The sequence below is a fragment of the Paroedura picta genome, chromosome 9 (genome assembly GCF_049243985.1).
Source record: "Paroedura picta isolate Pp20150507F chromosome 9, Ppicta_v3.0, whole genome shotgun sequence".
NCBI lineage: Eukaryota > Metazoa > Chordata > Lepidosauria > Squamata > Gekkonidae > Paroedura > Paroedura picta.
Window position 1 is genome coordinate 19,129,194 of NC_135377.1, and position 11,645 is coordinate 19,140,838.

Consider the following 11,645-nt stretch of genomic DNA (forward strand, 5'->3'; position numbering starts at 1 on the left):
ATGAAGGGAAAGAGGTCAAATCCATAGCACCACTCACTTCCCCCATGTGATCGGCTACGGTCTGCGCAAAGGGTCATTTTCAGGGAAAACCTCTTCTTCACGTGCGTTCTCTTCGATGACGGTCACTGCTGCCGTCCCAGTGGTCGGGGCTGCGCCCACGCCGGCTTCGGCGCCGCCTGCTGCACGGTCCCTCTTGAGGCACGTGCGTTTCGAGAACCTGGTGGCCGGTCTGAGCGGAGGCGTGGTCTCCACGCTGGTGCTGCATCCGCTGGATCTGGTGAAGATCCGCTTCGCAGGTTAGGATCCCTCCCCCCGGCTGCAACGGCCGCCCGCCCCAGCCTGCCCTCGCCTCAGGGCCACGTGCCAGCTCTATCCCCCCCCCCCTTCTCCTGCAGCATTCCCAGGGGGCACCAACTGCCAAGCCCATCCCTCCCCCAGGGATGCTTAGTCGGTAGCCATCACCTGAGTTGCAGGTGCAGCGAGAAAGGTGGTTGGCACTAGGGAAAGGGTAAACTGAAAGCCAGACGTGGTTTATCCTAATTAGCATTTGTAGCGTGTCCTATGGGCCCAATGTCCCAGGCCCCCCCTGCTGGTTTTATGTTTAGGTGGGAGTTTTTTATGCTAAGGAAGTTTACTTTCTGGATAATTCTATTTTTATTTTGGTTTTATGAGATTTTTAGGCTGCCCCTCTTCTGCAGTGGTCTCAGGGCGGCTAACAACATTAAAAAAACAAGCTTTCTAAAATTCTATAAAAATAATTACAAATTACTTAAAAGTTCCTAAGAAGGTAAGACCAAAACCTCTCCATCACAAGGCTTCCCATGAACCTGATTATAGTAAACGTTTTCGGCAAAGTGAAGCCGTAAGTTACTTACGAAGTCCCAACTATCCCTGGGAAGGGTGTCCTGCAGTTACTTGTGCAGCACAAATAACAGTGCCAGTTGTGCTCTGCTAAGGCCCAACTGGCCTGTTGTATTTTTAAGCTGGGCCTGCTGTATGACTCAGTGACATAGGAACCTAGAAATGTCCCACAGCAAAAACTGCTACGGATTTGTGTGGATGTTTTCTAACACTTCAGTCAAGAGGAAATGCAGATTATTCCAAGTGATGCTTAACAGTTATATAGTTCTTTCAGTGTTTAAAGCACTTTGCGCACATTGTCTTATTGCCATTGTTTACAGGAGTTCTACAAAATTCCAGTACTGTGTTTTGGGATATGGGGAAACAGCTGAGCAACTTGTTGATTTCATTTCAGATGTAGTATTTGCTTCAAGGATCTTATTCTTTCAACCACTTTTATGAACAAAGTTTTTTTTTCTAATTATTTACTATTCCCAGTGCTGGCTTAAAATTTTATTAGCTTCATAGTTCTTACCTGGAGAAGGTTTACTTGCTCCTTTGTATTTATATTATGTTATTGATAATTCATTCTGGAATATACTTTCATCAGATTTCTCTCTTTTTTGTTTTGTCTAGTGAGCGATGGCTTGGAACTCAGACCAAAATACAATGGAATTCTCCACTGCTTGTCAACCATCTGGAAACATGAAGGATTGCGTGGTCTGTACCAAGGGGTAACACCAAACATGTGGGGAGCAGGTGCCTCTTGGGGCCTCTACTTTTTCTTGTAAGTTGAATTGTTAACATAATTTATCATGTTCTGTTCAAATATGTGTTTGTAGTGCATATTTACCATTCTGTATGTACATAGGCATGCTTTATTATACTGCCATTTTGATTGCAATGTCTGAGGATGCATGAATATATCACCCTATGTAACCATGGTCCTTTTTATCTAAATGTTCCTGATGTCCCATATAAAGCTTGTATCTTGATATGTATATAGATATCAATACTTTTCCATATTTAGTATTAATCACAAAGGCTTCAAAAGATCCAAGATGTGATCTAAGCAAGTGGGCTGGATCCAGTGATTGGGCAACAGAAGGTGCTGTTGGTCACAGCTTCCCTGCATCATCCTCCCCCCGGCACACCTTTTTGACCAGGGGGGAAAAATTTTCTGAGGTTGCAGAACCTGTGTGACCTAATGACCATGGAAGCTAGGAGGCTGCAAGAAAGGAGGGGACATATTGTTCTTTTTATCTGTCAGTTGAGCTCTGCTCATAGAAGAAATAGAGGGGAGCAATTCCAATCTGGTTTTCTTGCCCACTGCAGCTTCTAAACCTATATGGCTTCAAGTGAGTAACAGTGTTGGTCTGAAGTAGCACAACAGAATTTGAGTCCAATGGCACCGTTAAGACCAACAAAGGTGTGAGTTTTTTCAAGGTGTGAGTTTTTTGTGCCTGCACACTTCCTCAGACCATGGAACAGGTATACAGATATAAGGAGAAAGTAATTTTTTACTAATTTTTCCCTAAATCGGTACTCCTATGATTTCTGTTCCATTGTCTGAGGAAGTGTGCATGCACACGAAAGCCCATACCTTGAATAAATCTTTGTTGGTCTTAAAGGTGTCATTGGACACAAATTTTGTTGGACCTATATGGCTGTTAGTCCATAGCGTTTACACATCCTGGCACTGTTTTAGGGTTATAAAGGTCTTCCGGAATGAGTGAGGAAGACTGCAGTGAGTCAGGCTGGAAGCATTATTTTTGGCCTTGAAATTTAGGTGATCTTGGTTCAGAGTGGTAAGGCAGCAGACATGCAGTCTGAAAGCTCTGCCCATGAGGCTGGGAGTTCAATCCCAGCAGCCGGCTCAAGGTTGACTCAGCCTTCCATCCTTCCGAGGTCGGTAAAATGAGTACCCAGCTTGCTGGGGGGTAAACGGTAATGACTGGGGAAGGCACTGGCAAACCACCCCGTATTGAGTCTGCCATGAAAACGTTAGAGGGCGTCACCCCAAGGGTCAGACATGACTCGGTGCTTGCACAGGGGATACCTTTACCTTTAGGCTTATTTCAAGTATTTCTGTACTGATCTGAAGTAAATCAGAGCAGATACTGCTGCTGCAAGGAGAAATCAAAATCTCCTCTTCAGGCCCTCCAGCTGTGTTTTTAGCAACCCCTATTCCGCATAAATTATTGTAACCTATCAAGGTCCAAAGTACTTCAGTACCAGAGGTTGCAATTCAGTTAATAGGATTAGAGTTAAGTGAGCAATCCCAGTGCTGTTCCTGATTTTAACCCGCATTGAATAAATAAAACATTTACAAATAACGCATCTAAGTGATAGAAGCTGGCTATCTGTCATGAACTTTACCTGGTTCAGTCAGAGCATACACAAAGAGAATCTATGAATAGTGAGAAGGTTTGAATTCTCTGTCTCCTCTTGTTTTCCAAACCTTGTTCTAGGTTCACCAGCCAGCAATTAATAGAGTCAGCACACGGGGGGTATTAAAATAGATAATTATCTGTGTAAGATCCACACAGTACATAAATGTGTCTTATGTTTGATAATATGGCATATTGCTTTTTTGTTGATACCTTGCCCAATAAATACCATTTCAACATGAACTGCTTTAATAATATTGCAATCTGTTAATTGAAACCTTAAATCTGCTCATAGATTTTCTCTGTCTTGTGTTTTATTATAACTGAGCAGTGCCCAAGGGAATAACTACTGTGTGAGGAATAGCTTACTCTTCAAAAGTAGCTGTACATTTTCAAATTGTAAAGAGGAATATAAGACATCTAGAGAAGAGGTCCATCATGTCTCTCTCTCTCTGTCTAGACCAGCCTTTATCAACTTTTGTGCTGTTGTGAAACATTCTTCAGCCTTTGAGAACTCCCAGAAGTGGAGTGATCAGGCAGCATATGGTTGGAAAGCTTAGCTGTGTACATGCCCACGGGGCCCCTCTCCTCCCCACCCCTTCCAGGCCCATCACTGTCCATTTTGGGAGATGGGGGGCAGGTTGACATGACCATATATAATCATATCACCTGATACATGTTTTAAAATTTTAAAAATATATTTAAAATAATGAACTCCCATCCATTTGGGAAACCCTTCTAAGGCTATCAAGAAACCCCAGGGTTTTGCAAAACCCTGGTTGAGAGAGCCTGGTCTAGACACACACACACTGTGGATAGAGTCTGAAGAACCACACAGCTAGTGACTCCCCACCCCAATGCCACTTGCCAAACCACCTGCAGAACTTGAGAGCAGCTTCAGAAACAATTTGTGATATGTTATGGGCCTGCTGTTTGAATGAATCCTTCTAGCCATGTAAGTTGCCTTGAGATGTCTGTGCCAAGAGGGTACAGTATAGAAATTGAATTAATAAATAATAAACAACTGAACTTGAGTGCCCTACAATAGTTCTTTGACATCCAACCTATAAGTTGAATATTCATGTAGATTTGATGCACATATATGTTTCTAGATAATTGTCTTGTGCTGGTAGATCCAAATCTTCCCTGCACTCCGTTCCTCCTAATAACTCACTATTGAAGATTGCAAGGCCCTCATAGATACTTGTTAGGGGACTGGGTGAGATGGGGATGTTGGGTGAGATAGCCCCCGCTTCTCCTCTCAGACCTGACCAGGCTTTGCTGGAAGGAAAGAGATTCACGTGGCTTTTTGTCCATGTAGGACCTCTGGCATCCACCATCTGTTTTCAGAAGTCAAAAATGAGTGCCCCAGCAAATGGAGCATTAGTAGCATACAGGCCAGAGTAGCTCATGTGTTTATAAAATAATAAATTATCTGTATTTCCTAACCTTTTCTCAACATTTAATTCCTCAGCTATAATGCCATTAAAGCTTACAAGACAGAGGACAAGCGAGAAAGTCTTGGAGCAAGTGAGCACTTAGTATCAGCTGCTGAGGCAGGTAAGGATACGGAACAAAATATTCTGGGGTTTTTTTGTCCATGTTTATCAATTTTTGTTGCTGACTTGAACAGAAATTCTCATGTTTAATTCAGGAAAACTATTTGGTTTTAACATCAGGAATGCACTTTATGGTCTCCCATTTTCGACTAAAGAGAAGGTGGCAACTTTTTGATATGGTTTAAACTTAAATTCATTGAATTGGTTTTAAAGTGATTTGTATGTACCATATATCTATACTGTATACAGATACTTAGATTTATATTTAATGGTGTGAGCTTCCCTGATCCTCTGGGGAAAGGTGGCATACAAATCTAAAAATAAAATTTAAAAATAAACAAAATAAAAACGTTAGGCCTTTCTCATAGATAGAGCATTATCAATACAGTCCTAAGAAATACTATCTCAATCAGAATTGCAGCCTTCTAAATACTTTGCATTCCTATGACTTTCCTTGGAGAAAGCCCCATTGAATAGCCTTCAGTAGAATTCAGAGTTAGACCTGTTTAGGATTGCACAGTAAGTGCCCTAATGCAGAAGTGATTCTACTTGGGATTACGCTTACTAAAGCTAGGGGCAGTATATAAATTGCATGAAAAAATAAAATAAATAAATAAATCCATGAACTTGCAGTGGATTCACTTCCCTTGAGCTGTACCAGATTTTTATCCATTGGGTTCAGTAGAATGATGCTCAAATAAAGATTCTTAATCTTGGTCATTCTTTATCCTAACATGACATGTTTACCAACTGAATACAAATGTTTACTTTTCTACAATTATGAATACTCTTGGTATTTGCTCTTTGTCAGATAAAATTGTTGATCTAAACTATTTGGAACACTTGGTTGACAGGATTGCAACACATTCCTTTCCTAGACCAGAATCCAAAGAGCCGTACTAGGAGTTCCATGTGCCACCTTATGGCATCTCCTTAAACTGAAAGTTCTCTCAAAACTACTATGTGAATTTAAATTTCACTGTGCATTCCCAAGCCCAAAGGACTGCTTAACTTTGCAGTCCTAAGTAAACCTTCTTTAGTTCATTGGAGTCTACTTAGGACTACACAGTGAAGTACCTCTCTGGATCATAGCCTTATATTCAGTCTGCACCTTGGGACAAAATCATAGGCCAATATGGAATGATCAGTATACAGTGGGCTATAAAACACATATTAATCAAAATGCATACAGATCTGTCTGATACAATGTATTTTGCTAGCTTCACAGTGCATTTGTTTTATTATTGTAGTGTTTCCTTATTGTCCTTATTTTCAGAAATTGATTTTTTTGTTTCCCTTTTACCATACACTATGTTACCATATGATTCTGCTTGAAAACAAGGCATATGCTTGCATGTTCCACGTGTGGGCACTCTCACTCCCTCTCTTATTCTGCTTCCTTCTCCATTTTATTTTTAGTATATTCACCTTAGATTACTGTGATGTCCAGTTCAGCAGCTTGGCCTTTGTCCACCAAACTAGAAACACAAAGTGAACAGTGGAGCTTCTCATTTTGGTTTGGTCTTGGGGGAAATCCTTCTACTAGACATGTATGGGACAAGAAGCAGCGTTTCTGGCCTTTGCCACACAACAAAGGGAAAGAGAGTAAGACTGAATCCGATCTAATCACACTGGATCCCAGGGGAAGTTCTTTACATGGCACACTTCTCATATTCCACACCCTTTTCAGCAGTATTTGCTTTCAGTCAGCAACTCTTGTTGAGTATAGATGAACGGATAAACCAGGACCTCAATGTTAAATAATGGCACACGATTGGTCACCGTATGTTTGCTTGTTTGTTTGCTGTAAATAGTGCCTTTTGTAGGATCATAGTACCCCAGTTGAAACAATGGTCACATTTCTGTCTGTTGTTAGGAGCCATGACCCTCTGTATTACGAACCCCATCTGGGTGACAAAAACTCGGCTTGTGCTGCAATATGAAGCTGGCATTGATCCATCAAAGAGGCAGTACAAGGGAATGGTAGACGCCCTCGTAAAAATATACAAGTGTGAAGGAATACGTGGCTTATACAAGGTAAGATGATTAGAAATCATACTCTGGGAGTACTGGTATTTCGTGTGACTAAAACATCCTTAGTGATGTGACAATGTGTATATGAAAGTGTTACTGTGTGAGCTCCACTACCATAGGTCTGCTAGTGGGCTTCGTTTTTCTTTGCTCCTTCTTTTCCCCGTTGTCACAGGGCTGTACTCAAAGCCTTGTGAAGAGTCAGATCTAGATGGATTGGGGCCAGCTTGATCTCTGCTTGTAACTGTGTTGTTGCTGGCAAAGACCAAAGTACTTTAACACTTTGTACTCTCTGTAGAATCACTAGGCCAGTATATTGTCTGATCTCAGTCTGCTTCTGCTGTCTGTTGTGCACAACTTTTGGTTCTTCAAGCCAACGGAGGACAGGGTTGAATCCAGGCAGCTTTTTCAGCCAGTCTTACCCAATTCCCCTGCTTAGTATTGTCCCCTTCCCATACAGCTTTTATAAATGTGAGTCTTGTGATCCCTACCATAGCCTTTTTGGGTGGCAAACGGAGCCTCTCCTTCCTGTTTCACCACCAGAGAAGCTGGTTGAATCCAGCCCCAAACATCTGGTGGTACATTGGAGTAGTGTGCTGCTACAGCATTCGAAAGGATATTCCCATTGAAACCAGAACCAAGACGTATAAGGCTGTTTTTCAAGCTTGAGCTACTCAGTTAGTTGTCAGTGGGCCAGTCTTCTACAACTGGGAAGCGTGTCTGTTTGGTTAGAAGTCAGGATCTAAATGTTCGTTCTTCAGTAGTGTGAAGGACTTTGCAAGGGGCTGTGTTTCCAGACTCAAGCTGATTTGAACAGATGCTGCTCAACCCTTTCTGAATGTTACTTTTAAAACTGTATGCCAACTGTTTTAGACAGTACTTCAAGATAACACTAGAGTGTGAAAAACTACAGGAAGCAGAGCAAAAAGGCATTATTGTAAGGGCCCAGGAGACTTTCATGATAAACTGAACAAAAAACAGTTTTCCCCAGGATTTTCAGAGCTGAGAAATTAAGGGACTTGTTTCTCATGAACAATGAAAATCAAGCATTCCTGCTCGTAGTTAGGGCCGATGAATCAGACCTTCTTTTCTGGCCAAGAACAGCCATTTCCCAAATGTATAAAACAGCCTACTGGCATAACCTAGACTGATAATATAAAGTGGTTAAAAATAAAACAGAACTTTTTCTGTTATGTATATTGATGCTGGAAAAAATGCAGGTTGTATTATGTTCCGCATTGAAACTAAAGTTTATATCTTTAAACAGCCCGTGGCGCCACAGGCGCCACGGACTAAATAATTCGTTAAGCCCCCTTGAGGTGGGCTTTGTCCGTGATAAGGAAGGGTCCGGGTTGGACCCTTCCTCACGACAGACAATCGGAGGGACCAATCGGCCGATTGGTCCCTCCGATTCCCAGCCTGAGCAACTGCGAGCCGCACACAGCTCGGCTCGCAGTTGCTCCCGGCCTGACGCGGCAAGAGGCGCGAAGCGCCTCTCGCCGCGTCAGCCCGCCGCCCCAGGGAACCCCCAGCAGTCGCGCGAAGCGCGGCTGCCGGGGGTTCCCTGCCTGGCGGACTGACGCGGCGAAAGGCGCAAAGCGCCTCTCGCCGCATCAGCCCGCCGCCCGACGGAGCCTGCCTGCCTGCAAAGAAGCCTGCTGCCGCCGCCACCGACAACGACGCCGACCAGCCCGCCGCTGCCGTCGGTGAGTCCTAGCGCCCGCTGCATTTAGCTGCAGCGGGCTTGATTACTAGTGTAGTAATAAAATGATAACTGTGATGTTATCCTGTCATGAATCAGGTTGGCTAGCTTTAATATTTTGCTCTTTAAACTCTAAAAAAAAAATCTGTGTTTTAGGGTTTTGTCCCTGGTCTGTTTGGAACAAGTCATGGAGCCCTGCAATTCATGGCCTATGAAGAACTTAAGTCAAAATATAATAAGCATTGGAATAGACCATCAGATTCAAAACTGGTAAAGCTCTCCTGTATTGTGGCTTATTTTATGCATGTAGTATATGATATAAGAGCCTCTTGTGGCATAGAGTGGTAAGGCAGCAGACATGCAGTCTGAAAGCTCTGCCCATGAGGCTGGGAGTTCAATCCCAGCAGCCGGTTCAAGGTTGACTCAGCCTGCCATCCTTCCGAGGTCGGTAAAATGAGTACCCAGCTTGCTGGGGGGTAAACGGTAATGACTGAGGAAGGCACTGGTAAACCACCCCGTATTGAGTCTGCCATGAAAACGCTAGAGGGCGTCACCCCAAGGGTCAGACATGACTCCATGCTTACATAGGGGATACCTTTACCTTCACCTTTAGTATATGATGTCTTCTGTCACTGAGAACAGTTCTATTTGGCGTTCATGGCTAAATAGGGGCCTTGATGGCCCCATCTTCCATTAATTCAACTAGCTCCTTTTAAAACCAACTAAGCTAGTGGCTATTATGTTTATGGCAATAAATTCCACCATTTAATCATGCATGAGTACTTTTACCTGTTCTTTATTTAGTATTAGTATTATTTAGAGTTGGTCTTGTTTATTATTAGCAACATTGCTATATTTAAAAGATAGAAACTATCAAATATTCATAAATATTCATAGACCTACAAATGTGGAGTTCATTATCGATTCCTTTAACACCGTCGTTTGAAACTAATGTTGGCTCCGTTTCGTTTTTAGAGCACTTTAGAGTATATCACTATGGCAGCTTTGTCGAAAATCTTTGCTGTTTCAGCAACATATCCGTATCAGGTTGTGAGAGCGCGTCTCCAGGATCAGCACAACAGATACTCAGGAGTATTGGATGTAATACGTAGAACATGGAGGTAGGCATGGGAATCCACACCTATTGCAGAAGGGGCTCATCTACAAACAGAGCAATGCTAAGCAGAGTTACACCCTTCTAAGTACATTGAAGTCAATAGGCTTAGAAAGGTATAACTGTTTACAATTGCCCTGTAAGTATAAGGCAGGTTAGGAGGGGGCGTCCTGCCAGCAGCAGTGATGTGTCACTTCCATCCTGTCCATATTCACTTCCATCTGAGCTGATCATGTGGCAAGCATCTCCAGGTAGGGTTGCCAACCTCCAGGTAAAGTCTGGATCTCCACCGGAATCACAATTAATCTCCAGACTACAGAAATCAGTTCCCCAGGAGAAAATGGCGGCTTTGGAAAGTGGACTATGGAATTATGCCCTGCTAAGGTCCCTCCTCACTCCCAAATCTCCAGGAATTTCTCTGCCCAGATGTATTTCTCTGCCCAGCCCTACCCCCACACACACCCACACAGAGTGCTAATTTAAACAGATTTTAATGAGTTATTTCTAACCTACCCTTCCATGTATAGTCTGTGGTGACATTCATGCCTGTGGTTGGGTGAAAATGTTGCTATTTTGCCGTCAACTTTCACCTGTCCTTTTGTCCCTCTGCCTTCTGCTGAAGCAGGTAGGACTGCAGTATTGCCCCACAGCAGATGGAGCTGGGGAGTGGCATAAAGACTGGTGGGAGGGATAAGATATGTAGTAGCTGCATCCTCTCCCATGGGTAGGACTTCTGGCCATCCTAACTCAAAATATAGTCTGAACGTCTTTCCCCTTCCTTCCAAATATGGTCAATATAGAGGGGAAATCACCTGGTTTAGCAAACCATGCGACTCCTAGAATCCTGTAGCTGTTGACATGTATAAGTAATTGGCTATGTACAGTTGCATATGAGAATATATAATGGCCCAGTGGCACCTTCAAGACCAGCAGTTTTATTCAAGGTATAAGCTTTCGTCTGCATCCACACTTCAGATACAAAGAAGTGTGTGTACACAAAAGCTTATACCACGCTTAAAGCTTTGTTGGAATTAAAGGTGCCAGTGGATTAAAACTTTGTTCTGCTGCTTCAAAGCAACAGGACTACACACCAGAAAAATGTCAAATAGGGCCTTTTTAAAGAGCCATGATGCATTTCACCCATTTATTTTTCTGTAACTGTAAGATGAAATTCTTAACAGAGTCCTATCCTCAGCTAATTTCAAGATTGCATTCAGAATTTTAAACTGTTCCAAAGACACTGTGCAGAAAATTGTTGCATGATCTTCCTATTAAATAAATTTGGAAGTTACAAGTAAATGCTTTCTGCTTCTTTGTAGGAAAGAAGGAGTTCATGGATTTTACAAAGGAATTGTACCTAATGTGCTCAGAGTAACTCCTGCATGCTGTATTACCTTTGTTGTGTATGAAAAAGTATCCCAATTACTACTTGGATTTAATAATAGCAGCTGAATCCTGAAGATTGCATCAAGAAAGGCATCTTCATCAAATACCTGTCTGTTTTAAGACTTAATTTCTCCGTTAATCTCAGAAGAACAGGAGAATAGAATTCATTTTGATAGAAGCAATTGAATCTGGAATTTTTCCATGCTGATCTTGTGTCAGAGAAAGGCTCAGCAAAAGCTCTGCATATTTTCTTTCATTGGTTAGTGCATTGTTCTCTCTGACCCTGTTCAAGAAAAGCAATGAACTCAGCACTGGGAAATGCATAAAGATCAGTGTGTCAAAATACTGGAAGGAACAATAGTTGGTATGCTGCCGATATATGGCCTTCCCCTATTTATATCACTAATAAATTGTGTATATACAATTGTTTACAATGATTATTTCAGCATTCCATGTCCTTTCGATCCACCAATTGAGCAAGGCTAATGGTGATAAAAATTAATTGGTCTCTACAGCATGGCACTGAGAGCACGTGTGTTGCGTTTGTCTTACGTGCTTGAATAAAAAATCTTAACACATCACAAAAAATTGAACCACTGAAGTGTCATATTTTAAAAAAATTT

The 11,645-nt window shown here is 42.3% G+C and overlaps 1 protein-coding gene across 1 annotated transcript; it reads left to right on the forward strand.

Moving 5' to 3' along the window:
• The first annotated feature begins 35 nt into the window (after positions 1-35).
• On the forward strand, positions 36-11,446 carry SLC25A32 (solute carrier family 25 member 32). Its single transcript, XM_077351741.1, has 7 exons — positions 36-296; positions 1,477-1,627; positions 4,705-4,790; positions 6,666-6,826; positions 8,679-8,792; positions 9,498-9,643; positions 10,956-11,446. The coding sequence occupies exons 1-7, from the start codon at positions 116-118 to the stop codon at positions 11,086-11,088; spliced, it is 972 nt and encodes a 323-aa protein (XP_077207856.1). The 5' UTR covers positions 36-115; the 3' UTR covers positions 11,089-11,446.
• Positions 11,447-11,645: the final 199 nt, after the last annotated feature.

Excerpts from the sequence above, each read along its gene's own strand:
- SLC25A32 (XM_077351741.1), top strand. The coding sequence starts at position 116 with ATGACGGTCACTGCTGCCGTCCCAGTGGTCGGGGCTGCGCCCACGCCG. Across the intron at positions 1,628-4,704 it reads TGGGGCCTCTACTTTTTCTT|CTATAATGCCATTAAAGCTT; the intron begins GTAAGTTGAATT and ends TTAATTCCTCAG. Across the intron at positions 4,791-6,665 it reads AGTATCAGCTGCTGAGGCAG|GAGCCATGACCCTCTGTATT; the intron begins GTAAGGATACGG and ends GTCTGTTGTTAG.